This window comes from Saccostrea cucullata, unplaced genomic scaffold (assembly GCF_032062105.1).
Source record: "Saccostrea cucullata isolate Sc308-1 unplaced genomic scaffold, CSIRO_AGI_Scuc_v1 ctg267, whole genome shotgun sequence".
NCBI lineage: Eukaryota > Metazoa > Mollusca > Bivalvia > Ostreida > Ostreidae > Saccostrea > Saccostrea cuccullata.
Genome location: NW_026934971.1, coordinates 383,748 through 406,801, shown reverse-complemented (window position 1 = coordinate 406,801; position 23,054 = coordinate 383,748). Strand labels below are relative to the sequence as shown.

Here is a 23,054-nt window from a genome sequence, read left to right as displayed (position 1 = left end):
ATCAGAAAAGCCAGTTTTGGCTTAATCTCCAACCTATAAAGAGAATGCTATCTTTTGACAGAGGGATGAGTGGTTTCTCCTTGGAGTCTGGGTCGGGCTGTACGTGGGGCTGGGGAGCCTTGGGCATGGGATGTGGGGTGGAGGTGGTCCCATCAGAGGACACCGCCTTAGTGGTTTCCACCTTCTGTTGGTACTCGTCTGCCGCTGCCAGATCTATCCCAGCATCCTCTGATTTTACTTTCTCACTCTCCACGTTTTCGTCATATCCATTCTGAACCAGATCTCTTAATCGAACACCATCTACAAAATAGTCACACAGATCAAAACACATTCTCACTAATTTTATCTGGCTTCTTCGACATTGTTCAAGTCAATCACTTTCTTCTCTCTCCAGGCAATGTTCATCTAATACAATTTAGGACACTTTCCCACTACACAGAACCATTATAATCATGATAATGCCAAGTGACATTTTAAAGAAAGGCCAGATATTGTCTTTGTATAATCATGATATTATTTGGGATTTATCATTGACAAAATATTTATCAATATCTTACAACTTCATATCCAAGAAAATTGACTTCATTCATCCACTACTAAACCTATATTAAGGTTCATAAACCCTCTGCTCACAGATATAAAATGTTTCTTGAACCTTAATGATTTTCAAAAAGAAATATATTTTTATAAGTAAAATACAAACAATGAACGTATAGCTTGCGGGGCAAAATTGGACAGAAAATATACTTCAACCTGGCAAATTTATAAAGGAATAATAGACATATTTGTCATTAAGAGTTATCTCTCTTATCAAAGTATTAATGACCCTTAAGTCATAAAATTCCAAACCTTGTTAAGTAATTTTACTCCTGGGTAAATACACAAATGTTTATTTCAAACTGTAAAATATGTCACAGAGCCACAGAAACAAAAATTAAAGCTTTCTTCGTTGCTTGTTTTTATTTTTTTACCATCAATAATTCATAATCTAAACTACCTTAAACATGTTAAAAAACTGTCATTTTCAGATAATAATGTATATATATATGATAAAAACGGACAATTTTCCATTGTTCATTCAGCACTGTAACAAGTTTCCATGGACTCCCAAACTCAATTATATGACTTTTTAGCCTAGGTCAATGCCTCTTTTGGCCTCTTTCATTTAGTAAATAAGGTTCTCAACCTTTTGCAATGCAGTGTCTTGATGGTCAATTTATTATCATCAGTATCGCTAATGACTATTTTTGATGAACTAAACAGTCAGGTTAGGGCTGTATATCAAATGAAAATAGGTTACATAAATTGCCCTGAATTCATGATTACCTGTAGCTCTGTGTATTCTTCTTTTAACATTTAAGACAAATCAAATTGTCAATGGTATTGTTAAAATTTAACAAAATGTAACAATGTTTATTTTTGACAAGTTCTGTCTTTAGTTTCCTAAAACTAACTAGAGATATGTATATAGGACATGAATGCCCCGCCAAGGGTATATTAGTAAAGCAACATGAAAATTTGTATTAGTGTATGAAATTTGATCAGAATATCTTGAATAGTGGTGCAGTTGAATTGCTTACATCAGTATGTATCAGCATATGAAAGTTTGAAACTAATTTCTTTAAAGTTAGGTCAAGGTCAAAGGAAATGCCAAGGTAAAAAAAAATGTTGACGCAGTTAAAAAGCTTTCATCAGTATGTATTAGCTTATGAAGTTGAAAAAAATATTATAAATGGTTTCTTTAAAACTGACATATACCCAATTTGATAAAGGTGAGGTCAAGGTCAAATGAAAGGTCAAAGGTAAAAAATGTGGATACAGTTGAATTGCTGACATAAATATGTATCAGCATATGAAGTTTGACACTAATTTCTTTAAAGTGAAGTCAAAGGTCAAAGGAAATGCCAAGTTGAAAAGCTCTCATTAGTACGTATCAGCATATGAAGTTGAAAAAAAATTATTGTAAATAGTTTCTTTAAAACTCATTTGATAAAAGTGAAGTCAAGGTCAAATGAAAGGTCACGGTAAAAAAATATTGATACAGTTGAATTGCATACATCAATATGTATCAGCATATGAAGTTTGACACTAATCTAGGAAAAGTGAGGTCAGAATGTCAAAGCAAAGGTCAAGGTCAAAAATGTTGATGCAGTTGCATATCTCTCATCAATATGTATCAACATATGAAGTTTGATAAAAATATCGTAAATGATTTCTTTAAAACTGACTTAAACACAATTTTATAAAAGTTTGGTCAAGGTCAAAAAGTTCAAGGTCAAAAATGTTGATGCAGTTGAATTGCTTACATAAGTATATATCAACATATAATTGTTCGACACGTATTTAGGAAAAGTGAGGTAAAAAGGGTTATAAGATAGGTCAAGGTCAAAAATGGTGATGCAGTTGAATAGCTCTCATCAGTATGTATCAGCATATGAAGTTTGATAACACCATCTTGAATGGTATGTTTTAAACTGAGCTAAACTTTAATTAAAGAAAAAGTGAGGTCAAGGTCAAAGGAAAGGTGAAGGTCAAAAAATGTTGATGCAGTTGCATAGTTCTCATCAATATCTATCAGCATTTGAAGTTTGATGAAAATATCTTGGATAGTTTCTTAAATTAATGAAACTGAGCTTTGAATAGAACAGAGCTAAATGCAAAGTGTAATGAAAGGACAGATGGAAGGACAGAAGACGGATATGACAAACATTATATGCCCCGGCCATATTCATGGTGGGGCATAAAAACAGGATTTGTCAAAAATAAACATTGCTACATTTTGTTAAATTTTAACAATACCATGAAAATTTGATTTGTCTTATATTAGAGCTGGGACGATATATCGAGATATCTGTGAGGACAATACGCATATCGATACATATGAAGAAATATTGAAATATCGCCCCCAAATATCTTACTTCTATTTTTCTTTCTTATTTAAAACATTTGGGTTTAATATATAAAGTAAATAAGATATATATAAATATAGATGTGAAATAAATAATAATTAACACCACTTGAGTAAAATATTTTTGTTTTACAACATATAAACAACTATTTTGAATAAATTATTCCTATTTGCAAAGAAATAATTTGCTTATTTCAATGCAAAAACAGATTTTATAAGCAATTAAACATATCGTGATACATATCGTATCGTGGCTCAAATATCATGATATGTATTGATATAGAAAAAGTTGTATATGTATCATCCCAGCCCTATCTTATATGTTAAAGAAGAATGAGAGATTTTTTCACCTTACATGTACCCGGTATATGCTTTTAAATTAGAAAAAACTGGGGAACCCTTATAACTCCTTAGTGGCTCCTAACTGATCTGAGGACAATATACAGTACATGTCTACGACTATTTGTAGTGTAGGGAAAGAAAAAGGATTGGGTTTGAGGAAAATCATTAAGAATTCTAAACATTGGCATATGTTGGTCTTCTTGACATAGTATAGTGTAATACCATGTAAATTTCTACCCTCAGTGCTGGCATACACCGATTCACATAAAGAAGGAGCCAAAGGCTGAACAAGGCACTTTTATCAACTCTTACAATAAAAATCTTCATATTTTTGCTTTATCTGACAATGTTCATCTAAAGTAAAATCTTGCCTAAGTCACTCTGCTCTTATTTGCAAATCCCCAACACAGGACATAAGCCTTCATTTGAAGAAAAAGAATCTATTTTATGATAATATAAATGCATATAAGGGATCTTCACAAGAGCTTTCCTAGATAATTATCAGCAGATTTTCTCTGTTATTTCCCTCTGCTAAGACTTACAGGTTCAAATATACAAGAGGCCCAAGGGCCACATCGCTCACCTGAGCACATCTACTAGGAAAAAGCACACATCAGATCAAAACTGAAAGTTTACTGGTGGGGGGGGGGGGGGGGGGCTTGAATTTTAACCCTCCTGGGTGTCATGATTTGAACAATGTACAATCTACACTACCTGAGGATGATTCCATATAAATAGAAAAATATCACTAATCATGGCTTTGAAGTACTTGAAAAGAAGATTTGAAAGGTTTCCCTATATAACCTTATGTACAACTTTGGTCAGCCATTTTTGGCCCAAAACTAGCCCCAGAGGTCATGATTTGAACAAGCTTGAATCTTCACTAACTGAGGATAATTCTACATAAGTTTCGTCTTTCCTGGCCCAAAGGTTCTTGAGAAGAAGATTTTTAAAGTTTTTCCTATATATTCCTATGTAAAACTTTGGTCAGCCATTTTGGACCCATCCTAGCCCCGGGGGTCATGATTTAAACAAACTTGAATCTACAATACCTGAGGATGATTCCACACGAGTTTCATCTTTCCTGGCATAGTGGTTCTTGAGAAGAAGATTTTTAAAGATTTTTCTATATATTCCTATGTAAAACTTTAGTCAGCCATTTTGGCCCCACCCTAGCCCCAGGGGTCATGATTTAAACAAACTTGAATCTACACTACCTGAGGATAATTTCATTTAAGTTTCATATTTCCTTTCTCAATGATTCTTAAGAAGAAGATTTTAAAAAGATTTTTCCTATATATTCCTATGTAAAACTTTGGTCGGCCATTTTGGCCCCACCCTAGCCCCGGGGGTCATGATTTGAACAAACTTGAATTTACACTACCTGAGGATGATTCCACATGAGTTTCATTTTTCCAATTCCAGTGGTTCTTGAGAAGAAGATTTTTAAAAGATTTATCCTATATATTCCTATGTAAAACTTTGGTCGGCCATTTTGGCCCCACCCTGGCCCCGGGGGTCATGATTTGAACAAACTTGAATCTACACTATCTGATGTGATTCCACATGAGTTTCATTTTTCCAATTCCAGTGGTTCTTGAGAAGAAGATTTTTAAAAGATTTTTCCTATATATTCCTATGTAAAACTTTGGTCGGCCATTTTGGCCCCACCCTAGCCCCGGGGGTCATGATTTGAACAAACTTGAATCTACACTACCTGAGGATGATTCCACATGAGTTTCATCTTTCCTGGCCCAGTGGTTCTTAAGAAGAAGATTTTTAAAGATTTTTCCTATATATTCCTATGTAAAATTTTGGTCGGCCATTTTGGCCCCACCCTAGCCCCGGGGTTCATGATTTGAACAAACTTGAATCTACACTACCTGAGAATGATTCCACATGAGTTTCATCTTTCCTGGCCCAGTGGTTCTTGAGGAGAAGATTTTTTAAAAATGCTATTAATTTTTCACTAATTCATAATTATCTCCCCTTGGAAGAGGGCATGGCCCTTCATTTGAACAATCTTGAATCCTTATCACCTAGGGATACTTTGTGCCAAGTTTGGTTGAAATTGGCCCAGTGGTTCTTGAGAAGAAGATCAAAGGCCTGAAAGGCCTGTGAGTTGACTCGCTCGAGTCAATTGAGCTTTTTAATACATCTGGGCACCATACCTTAATATATTTAGTTTATTTTGCATCTTAAGAGATTGAATATTATATGTCTTATCCATGTTCGGTTCATAAATAAAGTGTATATTGCTTTTCCTTTATATATACAGGTTGGCACTCATGGGCTTCCGTATTATTTTGACTGGATTCTATTATGAATTTAAGCACATTAGCTGAAGTGGTCAGTGTTATGAAGTAATTAGGTTAAAGATTCCCACAGCAAATCTGGATTCTAAAAATAGATTTTCAACAACAACTAGCTGCAGCTAATGAGAGCAGCAGGTGTTTGTGAGAGGGAGTATTCTAGGTCAATTATAAATAAACTTCAGATTGGAAGATTAGATCCCCATAAATATTCATACGCAGTAATTGTACATCATACAGGTATTTAATCAAAAATTTCTTTAAAAGCATGAAGGCATAAATAATGTTACAGTATGAAATTTTACACAGTTTTTACCTCTTAAGTTTATACAATCACTCAAACCAAAGCATTTTTTGCTAGAACTTGATATTTGGCGTATGGATCACCTTGATGAATGCGTGATAAATTTTACAGCTCTGAAACGGCTATGTCGACAGGGAGTAGCTCGCTACGCGAGCCAACTCAATAAAAATGTGAAAAGTTTACGACAACGACGCCAACAACGACAACGCCAACGACAGACGACGGACAAATTTTGATCAGAAAAGCTCACTTGAGCCTTCGGCTCAGGTGAGCTAATAAGGTTCAATGTCCATTACCATGGGAATGTTGTCAACAGTGGTCAATGTCACATTTTCCTCCATACTTTGATTTATTTTACATCAAAATCTATTTAATATTCTTAGGATCAGCTATACAAGAATTGAAACCTATGACGTCAAAGTACTACAGTAACAATCTAAAGAACAGAGATTTAACTGGCATTTTATCACCTAATTATGACTTTCTTCCAAGTACTAATTAAAATTGTAAAATCACAGTATACTGTAAATCACTTTTTATTCGCGAGAACGTTATTTTCGCGTTATTACGCATGACTGTCACAATATGCTAGCGAAAATTTAATTCTCGCGTATAATAGTATTCTTTAAGATTATATAGAGCGATAACCACAATTCGTGAAAATTTTGTCTCGCTAATCAAGAGACAATGACTATCTCGCAAAAATAAGGTGTCGCGATAATTAAGTGATCTACAGTAATGTAAAAATAATAATAAAAAAAAATAATTGCATCTCCAGATTTAAGAACATGATAAAACACCTTTAAAGCATTAAAAAGAAAAAAGGCAGAGTAATGGAAAAAGCAAATTCATCATGAAGCTAACATGAAATGTATGATTACAAACTATATTCTGATTTAAAACAATTAACTGTCAAACCTCCAATTTCCAGCTTTTCATATCTTTTAAGTAGCTTGATCAACTCTTCATTATCTGAAATGACAAAAATTAGACTTGTTACTTGTATTTCTATATTCCTGTGGTAGTATACATGTAGTTACTTGTATCATATACCCGGTAGTATAGTTAATATACAGTGGACCTTCAGATATCCGGACGCCAGATATCCGGATGCTTCAGTATCCGGACGACTTTTCATCGGAACGGAATTTTTAAACGATATTTTGTCTTGTTTAATTGGTATTTCAGATATCCGGACGCTTCACATATCCAGACAAAGTGACTGGGGACCAAAGCGTCCGGATAAATGAGGGTCCACTGTATATATTTTCAAGTTTTATATAGAATAATACTAACAGTAAAATATGTTTTTTACATGCACATAGCAAATTTACAGATACAGGGAAGTTTTTTGCAATCCCTGGCAATTTTCACAGAACTGATTTTGTGTTCCCTAAAAGTTTAAAATGTTAAAATTATTATATTTTATAATTATAATGAATTTTCAAAAATCTCAATTTTAAAATATTGAAAAAACATCAATTTTGTTAGTAATTAAATATTTAAAACTCAATTTGTTTGAAAGCTTTTGAACCCCAAATTGGATTTCATATTTCAAACTTCTTTTGTATAAATACTAAGGATGACAAATCGGCCAATTTTCAATACTCGGTTACTCGGACGTTTTTCCGATCGAGTAACCGGGTACTCGGTTAAAGTGTAAATAAATATGAACAAGTAAATTGAAGACAGTAAAACATTGTAAACTCTTGTAGAAATAAAACTAGATGCACTGATAGGAGGCTTATCCGTAAATGTATTTCTGTTGTAATAATGGTGCATGAGCACTTCGTGCCCGATGAAATTTAATTAATATAACATTTTTAAAAATTCAATTTATTTATCAGATAAACACAAGAAATAAAATCATAAGTTGTTCACAGTGTTTTTGTTTAAAAAATATAATCTGCACCGTAATTGTAATGTAACTCTTTGTCGTGTTTGACGACCAGGTATCAGTCGTCAGAGCTACGTACAGTATCAACTTGAACTTGATCAAGTTCTCCTAACAGAGCGGATTTACGATTTTCGTACACTTAATTTTTCGATCCTAGATTTTATGGATTTTATAGATTTTTACGGGATGGTATTTTGTACTTTGGTGCAATGATGGACATAAGTTTTTTTTAAAGCCTTAGCCTTCAACCAGTTGTATTGGCATGTAATCAAACACAACCATATCAACAATCGCATGTGTAATATCATCAGCTCTTTTCCCGAGAATTTACGGCTTCTCGGAGAATTGACAAAATTATCTAATTTATTTAAACATAATGGATCTTAAATGATGTTCAGTGAAAACAAATAATTAAAACAAACAAAAAATAAGGGTAGGAGGCAGCCAAAGGTGAGAAAAGTCAGGTACCACAGGTACTTGGTCACGATAATTACTGTATAAACACTGCCACAGGCGATAACGGTCATTTAGAGTCGTAGTAAACCCTAATTACTGTATGTACAAGTGCAATGAGAATTTTACGTTTTAAAAAAGATTGTTTAATGCATTAATAAATAAGCTTAGAAATATACATCAGAGTAACCGAGTAACGATTTTAGTATTCGATACTCGGACGTTCGATCGAGTACCCGGTTAACTGGGTACTCGTTGACATCCCTAATAAGGCTGTTTAAGATTAATTCTACGTTTAACGTCACCCGCGCGCGTAGGTTTTGGAGAAAATCGTCTTTGAAAAAAACAAACAATTCGGAATTCCGTATTTCCGTTCCGGTTTGGTTTTACATTTAGCGACTCAATTCTGGATCCCGTAGTGACAGAAAATGTGCTTTGATACCTCTGTAGATGGTGTTTGTGTTTATTAAATGAAAAGGAGTGAATTAAACAGTATGGGATCATAAATATAAGTAAAAAATTGATGTTTTTATGATTGAAGTTAATGACAAAGTCTAGTTTGTTGATTTTTTTTTGTCAGTCTTCGAATCATATGTACCATGTGTACAGACTGTGACAATGACAGACTCAGTTTGTGATTATTTTGGCTGAACTTTTCATCGTATTTTGGAGAGAATCGCAGAGCTTTTAACTGAGTGCAAGATGTGTAAAAAAAATTATATACAGTGAGATGCATCATTTAAATTTTATCAAATACTTTCATATTAAATATTTGTAAAAATTTAAAGGAACAGTAATGAGTAAGATTGATTTCTTCATAATTCAAGTACGTACCTAGTATAAATACCTAAATGTTTTTGGAAAGATAATACTAGTCTTTGCCATTTAAGCAGGGAGAAGCTTACAGAAGATAAGCCTTTCAAGTGAAGGAGAGTAAGGAAAGTGGTTGGGTATTTTAAGAAGTGAAGAACCATGTCCTGTGTGTGGATGAAGGTATTTAGAATAAACTACATGTAATACACTTTCAAATCTAAATTCTAATAGATCTAGTACTGTGAGAAAAAAAAACAACATAATTCAATTTCAAGATATTTCAATATAAGAATTAATTAAATATTGTCATCATAATCTTTATTGTAGATATTGATCAACTATTCCCACAAGAAGAAGCATTTCCTTACAGGGTACCATGGATGTGAGGCAATATAAATCCAAAGGACAAGCAACTTTCCTGCACATTCAGTCTACATTGTTTGCTCACAACAAGACTCAAACCAATTAACATTCTAAGGAAAAACTCTGCTAGGAAAATTAAACTTAGGTGTCACATCCAATACTCTTATTACTCAATTCTAGTTAATGTACTGAAATGGTTTATTTGAATAAATTCACAATTGTTTGAAATTTTTGTTTGTTTATTTTTTTCCTCCCTCCCTCGTAGGTTTTGAACTTTAGATGTGACGTTAAACGTAGAATTAACTTTGAACAGCCTAAATACACATCTGGTAGTCATTCCTGAAGAACTATAGTTGCCATATTGGTATAGTGCATACATGCAAGTACATTGATTTGTATGAGCAATGCTACAACTGCAAAACAAAACTCTGCATGATTTTTTCAATCTTTTTCCAGATTTCTGGACACAGAATTCAATAAAACAGCAATAATCTCATGGAGGTACAAAACTACTTTGTACAATCGTCAGCTTTCACTCTTATCAATCAATTTCACAATAGCTTTCCCTTTTGTAATATCAAGTTAAAATGACAGTTAAATGGCTAATCATTCAAGAAGAAGCAGTCTAAATTTAGTTTAATGGTGACCAAAATGATCATGCTTTTGATATCAAAGGAGGTCAATACATTTGTTGACGTCAATCCTGACCCCAATAAACCCAAATATCAGAGACAGCCAATAGAAGACCAAATGGAAACATGTCCTTTAATAATGTTCTCACTGAAGATTCCATGGGTAAAAGAAAACATGGTCAGGTTGTTTGAATATGGCCAGACACACAAACACAATACTTTGGAATAAACACAATTTGAATTTCGAGTTTGTTTTTAATTTCAATGACAAATAAGAAAGATTTAATATGTATACTCATACAGCATGTACAATTCAAACAACAAAATAAGGGTAGACATGAAAGTGTACATATGCTAAAGTCATACTTGGGTGCAATTATACCAATTAATATACCATTTTTTTTGGGGGGGGGGGGGGGGGGCGAGGAGCAGGATGCACTATATTGCAGTACAAAAGATAAAATGGAACATTGTATACATATAAAATACATGGTTAATTGAAATATAAGCGAAATTTAGGCAAGGGTAAGAAAGCATGATAAAGGGCTAGACTTGCCAAACCCTCCATCACATTTTCAAACCAAGTCCAAATATCCCTTATAATCAAGAAAGTTATCATGTATTTTGTTTATCTTGCAGCATAATTTTACAATTGACCTACAAATACACAGATATTTACAAATTTAAGCACACGTCATTACTAATATCAGTAATTGATAATATGAAGCCATGACATAAACATAGGTAATCAGAGATTACAGAGCTCACCTCAACGAATGTTGTCTTTAAGTAAGGCAAAGTCACACAATTAACAAACAAAAAGTGTACATTCCAAAAATGAAAATATTTAAGCAATTTTGATCTGATACTTTGAAATAGACCTATATAATAATTAAAACTACTTTTTCTTCATGAAAATGTAATTAAAATCCAGCATCTGAAGCAAATTTGAGAGTTTTCATCCCTTGATGCATCATTTGTGCAAGTTTGGTTTATACAATGTTATATAAGCCTTATAGTTTTTTGGTAATAGACCTGCACCCACAACTTTTACCTGGTCCATTATCTGAAAAATGTATGTCAAATTCAGCATCCGAAGCAAGTCCATTAGTGTGCATCCTAAGATATATCGTCCATGCAAGTTTGCTCATTATAGGGTTCACAGTTAATTGGAAATGAAACCTGCATCAACCAGAAGTCTCTGTCGAGACTGAAGCTCTACTGGTTTGTACTTATAATAAAGAAAGAGAAAAGTAACAGTAAGGATATAAAACTTTACAAAAGCAATAAAAAGAATAATGACAAAAACCGATACACAGAATTATGTACATTAGTGTAGTCTACTTGTGTTCCAAGTTATATTGAAATCAGACCAAAACTGTAGGAGGAGTAGCATTTTGAATAATTTCCACAAAAATTTCTATTTTTAGTAACAACGACAACACCATTCATCGAAATCAAAAACCGATACACAGAATTATGTATTTTAGTGTAGTCTACTTGTGTGCCAAGTTATATTGAAATCAGTTTAAAACTGTAGGAGGAGTAGCATTTTGAATGATTTTCACAAAAATTTCTATTTTTAGTAACAACGGCAACACCGTTCATCGAAATTAAAAACCGATACATAGAATTATGTATCTTAGTGTAGTCTACTTGTGTGCCAAGTTATATTGAAATCAGACCAAAACTGTAGGAGGAGTAGCATTTTGAATGATTTTCACGAAAATTTCTATTTTTAGTAACAACGACAACACCATTCATCGAAATCAAAAATCGATAAAAAGAATTATGTATTTTAGTGTAGTCTACTTGTGTGCCAAGTTATATTGAAATAAGATTAAAACTGTAGGAGGAGTAGCATTTTGAACAATTTTCACAAAAATTTGTATTTTTAGTAACAACGGCAACACCGTTCATCGAAATTAAAAACCAATACACAGAATTATGTATCTTAGTGTAGTCTACTTGTGTGCCAAGTTATATTGAAATCAGACCAAAACTGTAGGAGGAGTAGCATTTTGAATGATTTTCACAAAAATTTCTATTTTTAGTAACAACGACAACATCGTTCATCGAAATTAAAAACCGATATACAGAATTATGTATTTTAGTGTACCGGGTAGTTTACTTGTTTGCCAAGTTATATTGAAATCAGATTAAAACTGTAGGAGGAGTAGCATTTTAAAGGAATTTCACAGAAATTTCTATTTTTAGTAACCATGGCAACACCGTTCATCGAAATCAAAAACCAATGCACTATTTTATGTATCTTAGTGTAGTATACTTGTGTGCCAAGTTATATTGAAATCAGACCAAAACTGTAGGAGGAGTAGCGTTTTAAAGGAATTTCACAGAAATTTCTATTTTTAGTAACCATGGCAACACCGTTCATTGAAATCAAAAACCGATGCACTAGTTTATGTATCTTAGTGTAGTCTACTTGTGTGCCAAGTTATATTGAAATCAGACCAAAACTGTAGAAGGAGTAGCGTTTTAAAGGAATTTCACAGAAATTTCTATTTTTAGTAACCATGGCAACACTGTTCATCGAAATCAAAAACCGATGCACTATTTTATGTATCTTAGTGTAGTTTACTTGTTTGCCAAGTTATATTGAAATCAGACCAAAACTGTAGGAGGAGTAGCGTTTTGAAAAATTGTTTACAGACAGACGGACAGACAGACAGACGGACGGACGACGGACACCTTACTATCGCATAAGCTCTTCTGGTCTCTGACCAGTAGAGCTAAAAACTAACATTTTCACTCATCCACAAAATGTAGGTCAGATTCAGCATCCAAAGGAAGCCTGGTAGTATGCATCCTTATATGTATCATCCATGCAAGTTTGGTCATTAAAGAACTCATAGATACTTGGAAATGAATCATGCACCAAAAACTTTAACCTGTTCACTCAACCGGAAAACATAGGTCAGATTCAGCATCCGAAGCAAGCCTGGTAGTATGTATCCTTAGATGTATCATCCATGCAAGTTTGGTCAACATAGGGCTTATAGTTACTTGGAAATGAAACCTGCACCAAAAACTTTAACCTGTTCACTCAACCGGAAAATGTAGGTCAGATTCAGCATCCAAAGCAAGCCTGGTAGTATGCATCCTTAGATGTATCATCCATGCAAATTTGGTCAACATAGGACTTATAGTTACTTGGAAATGAAACCTGCACCAAAAACTTTAACCTGTTCACTCAACCGGAAAATGTAGGACAGATTCAGCATCTGAATCAAGCCTGGAAGTATGCATCCTTAGATGTATCATCCATGCAAGTTTGGTCAACATAGGACTTATAGTTACTTGGAAATGAAACCTGCACCAAAAACTTTAACCAAATGCAAGTTTGGTCAACATAGGGCTTATAGTTCCTTGGAAATGATACCTACACCAAAAACTGCACCAAAAATGTTAACCTGCTCCAAAAACATTAACCTGGTCATTCTTTTGCTGAAATTGCAGCATCTGAAACTTTGACTGGTACAATGAAACACACTTAAAGCATCCTCCATGCATGTCTAATCAATATAGGACATAGAAGTTCTTAAAAAGAAAACTGCTCCAAAAAACTTAACCTTAACCTGGGCCGACACCGACGCCGAGGGTATTACATAAGCTCGCCCAACTTCGTTGAGGTGAGCTAAAAATGCATAAAGATGGTGTCACAATGATTTTAAAGACATCAAAATGCAAGGCACTGACTGTATGAATATAGTTTATGGAATAACTAGTATATAGAACTCTTTTCATCTGCTATTTCCAACCATTTAACTAAATACTAATACTGATTTAACAGTCACAATCTGTTTTACCAAGTTTACTGGTGATGTGGAAGCAGAGCCTGTAAAATGGATGTTTGCAACTACTAAATCCGCATTAGCATTGGCAAATAATAAACATGATAAATGACAAGATAGTTGTTCCCGTTCTATTGCAAATAATTCATTTTGGTTGATGTTAGATCTTATTTTTGTTGATCGAGTTTTGTTATATGTCGAAATACATCATTCTGGGTCATGCTTTTTAAAGGTTTGTTGTTCTATTTTAATGATTATGACATTATAATCAAAGGTTTTCATCTTGTTAATTTCATTTAACTGCCTCACATCAGTGTATTAGTATTACCCAATCAAAATGTATTTTTTAAGGTAAGGCCATCCTTAAAAAACTGTTTGTTTGGAATTGCCGCCTGGGGGTTTTCAGACCCAAGAGGGAGGGAGGCAGATTTTTTTTTTTACCAAATTGAAGCTAAATGATAAAAAAACTGAAAATCTCAATGAACATTTGTGATTTTTATTAATTTTCCTCTTTTATTTTATTAATATTTTTTTTTGTTTTTATTTTGAAAAAGTACTAATATATCAATCTCATTTAGATGTTAGATCTGCTCATTTACTAACAGTCAAATTTCAGCATCAAAACATTCTACTTTATTATTTTTAAAAAAAGGTTTTAACAATAATTTTATCAGTCTAAATCATAGCATATCTCTTGAAATTTAGCCCTTTGTTAAGACAACCCTTACAAACAGTGCGAATCACACAAAATTTCTCAAGAATAGTTAGAGTGTTTTATGGAAAAGCAGGAACGAGTGCTTGGTATGTTCTAAAGCGTTCACCATGAATCAGTTTTAATTGACATGTCATACTGACAGACAACATTTTTCCTTTAGTATTTGGGATAACTGATATCTGATTCGTGTATTTTTTTTAACTGGGATCTAAAAGGATCATTTTTAATTTCAACATGATGGACTTAGCCTATCAAGTTCAACGTCAATCTATTACAATAGCTTTTTCCAGGTATCGGTGTATTATTCCATTTGATTTTCTATTAACCTTTTATTTTTATGGAGATGCATAAATGTTCTGCTCTTCAACGCTTGAATGTTTTCACATCCACTGACCCGACCTGGTCTGACATTTTGGCGGCTTTAATTTTGTCAAATCACCACCTATAATCGCTATATCATCAATACTACGTAGAAAGTGTTTTATTGACTCTGGTGTTGTTAAATTAATGAGAGCAGCGATTTTTTCCCATCTATTGAGAAAGGGTCCGGTACCGGTTCAATTGGGAAAAATTACATCAAAGAAGAACAATGAAAATTTTCTCTCATTTAATCAAATAAAACGAATTTTGTACTTATTTTAACTAAATTACCTATTACTACGTGTTTGGAGAATAAGCAACAAGAACCTTTTGCTTTTTTTTAATCAATGCCTCATGTTTTCCATATTTGCATGCTTTCAATTTGTTAAAATGTATGGTACTACGCTGTTAACACCACCGGTCCCGCCAAATTACGACTTTCTCTACTTTCGATTTAAGCGGATTAGTGAAACAATTTCGTGCAAAAAAAATATGATGTCGTCATAGTCTTCTGCTTCACAGTTGAACTGGGAATTTTTGGTCACAAAGTTGGGATAAAATAACGTTTTTGACATTGGGAATGGTGCAGTTTATTGGTACCAGTTATATAAGGAAAAAAAAACGCTGGAGCTCAAACCCGACTTTAAAAAGCTACAATGTTAGACGATAAATGGTAAAAAAAAAAATATTGTCAATATTTTGCCAATAAAATTTTTTGAGCGGGGGGTATTTCAATGAGGCGGGCGGCAATTCCAAACAAACTATAATTTTATTTTGGCCTAACTCCCATTCTTTTAATGCAAGTGGTGGTCTTCACAACACTGCTCTTCACAACCATTAGATCTTATTTTTCATCTATTAAACTATTATCATATGTATACCAGTATATCAAGTATTTACATGTTCATGTACTTCAATTCACATAGTTGCAACATATAAGGAATTCCATTAAATTTATTTAAAGGTATTAAAGTGATAGCAACAACCAATAAATGATCTGATCTAGGTGACCTGATCCTGCTGATAAAAATAATAAAGGATACATCCCGTTGACAAATATCACCCTGGGACATGCAAAATAATAACTACGCATAAAATATTCTATGCATTAATTAAATATAAGATTTTAATACCAAAGCATCATCTGATATGTTTATTGGACAGTTAGATCAATAGGATTAGGTAACTTTAAAAAATTCTAATTAATTAAATAAATAGTATATGTACCGGTAGTACATGCACAATGAATATTTAAATTTTTTAACAAAGTACATGCAAAATATTACAGCCTAACAGAAAAACATTTTTCGGATATACGTGTATGACCACATGGTCTAATATACATTTCCATGCCAACAATTAACACTTTTGAGACCAGGTGATGCCTACAGCAAATTGTTCAGCAGAGATACAGCTGATTTTATAATGTTTCAGAGAGATTTTGGGGAAAGGGGATGGGTGGGTGTGGGGGATTAACTGTTTATATTTTCCCTCCCTTATCATTTCAATGACATATGTATTAAGTACTACTAGTGGTAGTACTTTGTCTAGTCTTTGAGTTGAAACAAATGTTGAACATATCTGATAAGAACTGGTATAACTACAGGTGTTAGATACCCTAATCAGTCAGTATCATAATAAACATACAGTAAGGAGTGGATGTTTATGACTATATAGGTAACAGACCAAAACTGGTCCTGCTAAATTCAATCAGCTTATATAGCACTGTTGAGAGCATTCTAGCAGAATTTGTTTATAAATACAGACAATTATCCACATGATCAATATTAAAGGAACATATTAAACACAATTTGATGATTTTTTTATGACAATCCTATTCTATACACTTCTGTAGAAATTTTTAAGATTCTAAATAAAAATATCGTTTTATCGTGTTTATGTATGGAAATTGACAAATTAAAATGACTAACCATGCTAACAGTAAAATTCTAACATTTAGAATAATAAATGTAGGAAGAACTCACTAAATTCATATTTTGAATTTAATAAGTATGACACATAACATTATATTTTATGTTTTGTAGGCATATGTAATATGAAAACTATGTTTACTTAAAAACATAAGTAATCAAAGATTACATAGCTCACCATGACAAATTTTATCAATAAGTAAAGCAAATCTCATGACATCACTTATTTTTCTAGTTGTGTGCATCCCAAGATCAATATCTATGCAAGTTTAGAATAGAACAGGATTTATTACCAAATCAGTGCAGTTTAAGTAGGACTTATAATTACTTGAAAATGGACCTGCAACAAAATTTTGACCTGTTCACTAATCAAGAAAATATCAGTCAGTTCCAACATCCGAAGCAAGTTTGGAGGTGTCCATCGAAAGATGCATCATCCACGCTAGTAAATCTGACATCAGCATGCAGTCATAACATAGTAATCATCTGGAAATTGTAGGTCAAATTTCGCATCTGAAGCAAGTGTCCATCATTAAATCAATTAAAAACATCATAGATTCTAGGGCTGTCACGGTTCCAACATTTTTCGGGTCGGGTCGGTTCTGATTTTTTCAAGTTCGGTTTCGGGTTTCTCGGGTCGGGTAGGTAATGGAAGAAAAGCTCATGATTTGTATTATTTCCACATTTAATCTTAGAAATTGCAGCATTATAACTAGTTTAAAGTAGCCTCCTAGCTGACTAGACAACAATTGTACCAATTAAATTATTTAAATCACCTTTCAGGGTTTCAGATTGAAATAATTTTTCAGTAACTATAGGACACCAGAAAAGTTATAGGCCATTCTGTCCTAATCTTCCTAAAATTATAGGCCAATAGAAAAGTTAAACTAACTCAGATTTCTGTCAGACTTTTACAAAATAGTCATTTTATTACATAAAATATTCAAATATGAATATTAACTTTCCTTTTAATAAGGTGGAAATATTATTTTGTTTTCTTTTAAACAAAATAAATATATTGAAACAGAATGGGGATTGTTTTTTTTAATTCCATTCAATGGGTATTTAACTTATATTAGTCCCACCTTTTCTTACTTGTACATGTATTTATTTCTTGTGAATATAATTTTTAAAAATAGTAATCCAAAAATAAGACTTGTATCTCTGATGATATTCAATGTATAATCACGTTTAAAGATTACCTAGACTAATTTTTCCCCTTTGTAAAACTTTGCAACATTGTTCGTTTCCTGCTATTAGTCCGACCCCATATTCAATCATGGCGGTAAAAAAACAACATGGTATGGTTTCCTTCGATGTTTTAAACACTCATCACTACTTTTATGCTCCTTGCAGATGGGTTTGGAAATAAAATTATAGAGTATTTTGTCAAGATCTATTTATACCAAAATGTCATGGCTGATTGAATCGGCAGTTGCAGAAATTAGAGAAAAACAATCGCACCTAAAGGGGGGAAAATATACGACTGGCCTTTACATCAGGGCTCTCGATTCTCTATAATTGGGGCCGATATTCGGCCCCATTCCCAACGTGAGAAAGGTACCTTTTTTCCCAAATTTAAGGGTAAAAATTCCCAATTTATGATTGCTTCAAATTCATTACTGTAACAAAAAAGCATATCTTTGACAGTCGTAAAAGCACTGTTAAGATATGAAGGAAAGACGTTCGTGTTATGAACTGGTAGTTTGTTTATATGCTGGAACCAGTTTAGAATAAAAACGAAAGTCGTCTGTAATAAAGTAGGTACGATTTGTTCATTCACAACATGTCACAGAATGTGAAGATCTATGATGTCAGGGCTCGAAATTAATGGAAAATACTCTTTGAATGAGAATATTAAAATAAAAAATTGCGAGTTAAAAGCGACCTGTGTTCGCCACCTTTTGTCAGAAAAAAAGGTCTTGTAAAAAATTCAGATTACCAAGACTGAATGAGAAGCACTAGGCCTTCAGGTATTTTATTCACTATTTTGCTATTAGATTCCCTAACAATTAAAAATAAATAGGTACCATGCTCCTACATTTATAAATCCCCATAATCTTATCCATTTTGCAGCGCTACCTGTCTTATAATTTACTTCCAAAAACGATCGTTTTTTTAATCCGAATTTCCTCCACTCCTTTCTTTATGGTAAATACAATCAGATACAATGTAATTCCATTTAATTTAACTTATTTACGATCTCTAAAACAACTTGAGTAAGAAAGTTATGTAATTTTCCAAAAAATATATCCCCACTGTAGTTAATGATTTAATTTTAAATTTATAAAGATGATTTTTTGTTTAATTAAACAACTGATTTACTCTGTATCTGTTCAGATTTCATCTGTAATAAAACGGCCTAAATGCTTCCAAGAGGTTAATTATTATTATTTTTTTAAATAGATTATTTAAATCTTGTATGAATCACTATAAGGAGAAAAAATGCTAGGAAAAGTTCAAAATTACAATTTGATAGTAATAATAAATCTGCTGATATTTACTACAGTGGTCAAAAAGTTAAGTTTAATCCCTGCAGTACTGTTGTCAGTGTAGAAAAAATATTTCTACTAAGAGCAAGACAATGATGTCAGTTTAAATTATGACTGGCAAAAATTTCCCAATTTTTATAAAAACGTCGCTTTTTTCCCAATTTCAATGGCCCCGGCCCCAGTACCAAAAATGGGTGTGAGAGCCCTGTACATACAGAAGATAATCGGCCATTCTGTCTGTTCAATGTCAAACTTATAGGCCAACATGGCAGGTAAATTTATTTTTTCCTGCCATTTTGAAATTTTATGACAATGTACTAACAAATCTCTCGTTTTTGACGCCATTTTCATCGTAAAATCTACTCTATTATACATATCGGACCCGAACCGAATTCCAGAAAAACGGAACCGTACCCGTCCCAAATTAATTGTTCCGCGGTTCCGGGTCATTTCGGGTACCCGTGACAGCCCTAATAGATTCCATGCTAATTTGGTGAAAGTATGGTCAAAATTTACTCATCTGGAAAATATATATCAGATCCAGCATCTGTAGCAGGTTGGGGTATTGTGCATCATCCATGCAATTTTAGGAATAGACCTGATTCAAAAATTTAAATCTAATCTTGAAAATGGAGGCCAGATCCAGCATCAAAAGAAAATTTGCTCCTAAAACTTTCACTGGAAGGCCTTAATATTAACCTGTGCTAACACCAACAATATGATATTATCAAAGTGTCGATCATTGATCTACATCACTGTTTCCATCAAAATGAAGTCCAGAGTTTTTGAAATAAAAAAAATTTTACTGGTCAAGTGGACCAGTGCTTTAGTGAAATTCACCGGTCCACACAAATATTCACTGGTCCATCAACAAACACATATTCAAAATAATAAAAAAAAATTTAATTCCAGTTAGGCTTTAAAAAAATCGAAGGGTCAAATATCCCCGGACTGAATTAACCAGGTGTGACATTTATTGTAGAAACCCAACATGGCTGCCTACCGCAGAAAACGAAGTTCAAAATGTTGGGGATATGTTTAATGTAACAAAAATGATTATTTTAAAACTCTTTATATTCAAGGTAAATGATGATTAGCAATTCGGTTGACATATGTTGCACCCCAAATAAAGCTACAATTAACATTTCTGTACAAATTGAATCAGCTGATTGATCGAACAAACACAGATATGGCAAACAAAAAATCATGACTACCGGTAACTGTCGTAAAAGCCCTCGAGTTTATTCTTTCATACCCTTAAGACAATCTCACATAACTAAAATTCAGAGGTTAATAGGTTAAAATTCCGGAAAGATCCAATTTTTTTTACCGGTCCCTAGGACCGATTACATGAAGAAAATTACCGGACTTTTGAAATATTTACCAGTTTTGCCGGTGGGACCGGTGGATTTCAAAAACTCTGGAAGTCAATGGTTTTACTTGCGAAAAATTATATTCTAACACTTAGAGCCAAACTTCAAGTCTAAATGTTGGGCAAGCCTGTTTAATACAGAAATATTCAATAATTTATAAAATTCTACCTTAGAAAATATCCCAATTTTCTGTTTATTTTGTCAAATGGCAAACTGTTTTGTATTATTTTCACTTTTGTTAGCATTCTATCATGAACATTTTATTTAAAATTTCATTACTTTGCGCAAGAAAAATATCTTTTAGATTGATGAATTTGCAAAATAGACACAAAATAACAATATTTCAATAAATATAAATCTGTGAACTTACCATATCTGTTGGGGAATGATTTACAAACATTGCACGAAAGTACTACTATCAACCCTAAGATGAAACGGTTGATGATCATTTTAACCACACTCGATAAATGTTTTCGTCTCTTGTTCTACATATTCACTGATTATCCGTAAACCTATTTGCCATTGTGGCCAACTGGGTCCTTCTCTTCGATTTTTCCTGAGAGACAAATGACGTCAGGATTACTGCCTTTTCAGATTCTAGATAGATCGGTCGTTAGTATGTCGTAGAAGGCTCAGGCTCTTTTTTTTTTTAATCAGCTGAGGATTTCGAATTACTAAGTAAATGTTTTAAAATCAAACTCTCAAACAAAATTGTCAAAGGTTCATTTAATATCAATTATCCAATAATTCTTATTTCTACTTTAAATGGTTACAGTGGAAAGGGGGGAAGGGTCAACCGTTGAAAAATGACATCAATATTATACTTTATATCTTCAATCAGGATCCCCGCACCACACGCCACAGGAATCTCGATTTTCACACATTTATATATAAAAGAACCCCCCTCAGAAATTCAAAAGTAGACCTAACCTAATAAGTCTTAAAAGTGGTATCTCATGATGAGACGATTTTGATTCAACTTTTTAAGATTTTTCTTAAATGTCAAAAAATGTCAATATCTAGGTATAACTACCCCTTCTCCATTTAAAAAGTTCCAAAATACCTTTTGAAAACAACTGCATGAAAAAACATCATGCATTTCAATATTTTGTAGTCTTTTACTTACCACCAATGTTCAAAGGTGTTGGCATTCGTTTTGAAAGTTCTTTTCATATTGAAAGAAGGGTATTGTATGTTTAGACGGGGAAATAATGATAGGAGGAAGAGAGAACCGTACTTAAACATCTTGATACACCAAAAAAAAAAAAAAAAACTAATAATAAAACAAACAAAAAAGTAGAATGAGTGAGGAGATAAATAAGTGACCCATCAATAAGATTCTGATCTTTTTATTTTTAAAAATTTCATCATAATTTTTTCGGAGGGACTGGGGGTTGAACGCTTTTTAAGAAATTGAAATTGAAGGTTTTAAAATCTTGTATCTTGATTACTGATATCTCCTAATCAATCTCTCTCAGGATTACTCTTTGACAAATCAGTATATGTTTGCAAGTTATAAAATACCGGCATATATTATGTTGAATCAGGTATAATATTATTATAATACTACGTGCAAAGCTATATTCATAATATAGTTTATAGCAGTTGTGTCCGCTTAATGATTTTGTCAATACAGAATATAATCTAGAAAATGAAGCCTACTTACTTTAAAAATCTTATAGCCTTCTAAAAGTTAAATCTCCCCCCCCCCCCCTCCCACAAAGAATGCTGAGGCAGGCTTTGAATATCAAGAACATTCACAACGTGCAATGTATCTTTTACAATGATATTTTTTTAAAAAGAATTCTCTTTTAAAATTTAAAAATTATGTACCATGTGATGATCCTCCTAAAAAAATCAGTTCACATCAGGCGCGGATCCAGTTTTTTTTTTTTCGGGGGAGGGGGGGGGGGATCCATCCCAGTCAAAAAATAAAAAAAAAATCCAACCCAGAAATTATTGACAAAGAAAAAAAAATTAAAAAACTAAACTCGCACAACCTATTTTTTTGGGGGGGGAGGGGGTAGTAGACGCTTCAAACCTTTGACTTGTTACACAAATTCGCGTTTACCAGGGGGTCTGCGTTTTCCGAGGAGGGTCCAAGGTTACTTTTTTTCTTGTTTAAGTATATAAATTTAATAACCTAAGTCTTATAATTCCAGGGGGAGGGGGTCCTGACCCCCAACCTCCCGAACCCTCTATAGATCCGCGCATGCCACATTACCAGAAGTTTTGATCACATAAACACAGTTATATAGCTTGTAATCCCCCATCCCACCCCCAAAAACTGATTTAAAAGTGATGTACATACAATGTTATCAGGCATCGTAAAACTGCAAAAAGGTCC

General features: G+C 33.1%; 1 protein-coding gene across 1 annotated transcript in view; it reads right to left on the bottom strand.

Moving 5' to 3' along the window:
• Window positions 1-21,292, bottom strand: part of LOC134241634 (neural proliferation differentiation and control protein 1-like) — a 46,176-nt gene extending 24,884 nt beyond the window's left edge. Inside the window, exons 1-3 of the mRNA XM_062723666.1 lie at window positions 21,078-21,292; window positions 6,785-6,838; window positions 34-300 (exon numbers count right to left, since the gene is read on the bottom strand). Coding sequence (XP_062579650.1) covers window positions 34-300; window positions 6,785-6,838; window positions 21,078-21,156 — 400 coding nt within the window. The 5' untranslated portion in view covers window positions 21,157-21,292. The remainder of the gene's footprint in view (window positions 1-33; window positions 301-6,784; window positions 6,839-21,077) is intronic.
• Window positions 21,293-23,054: the final 1,762 nt, after the last annotated feature.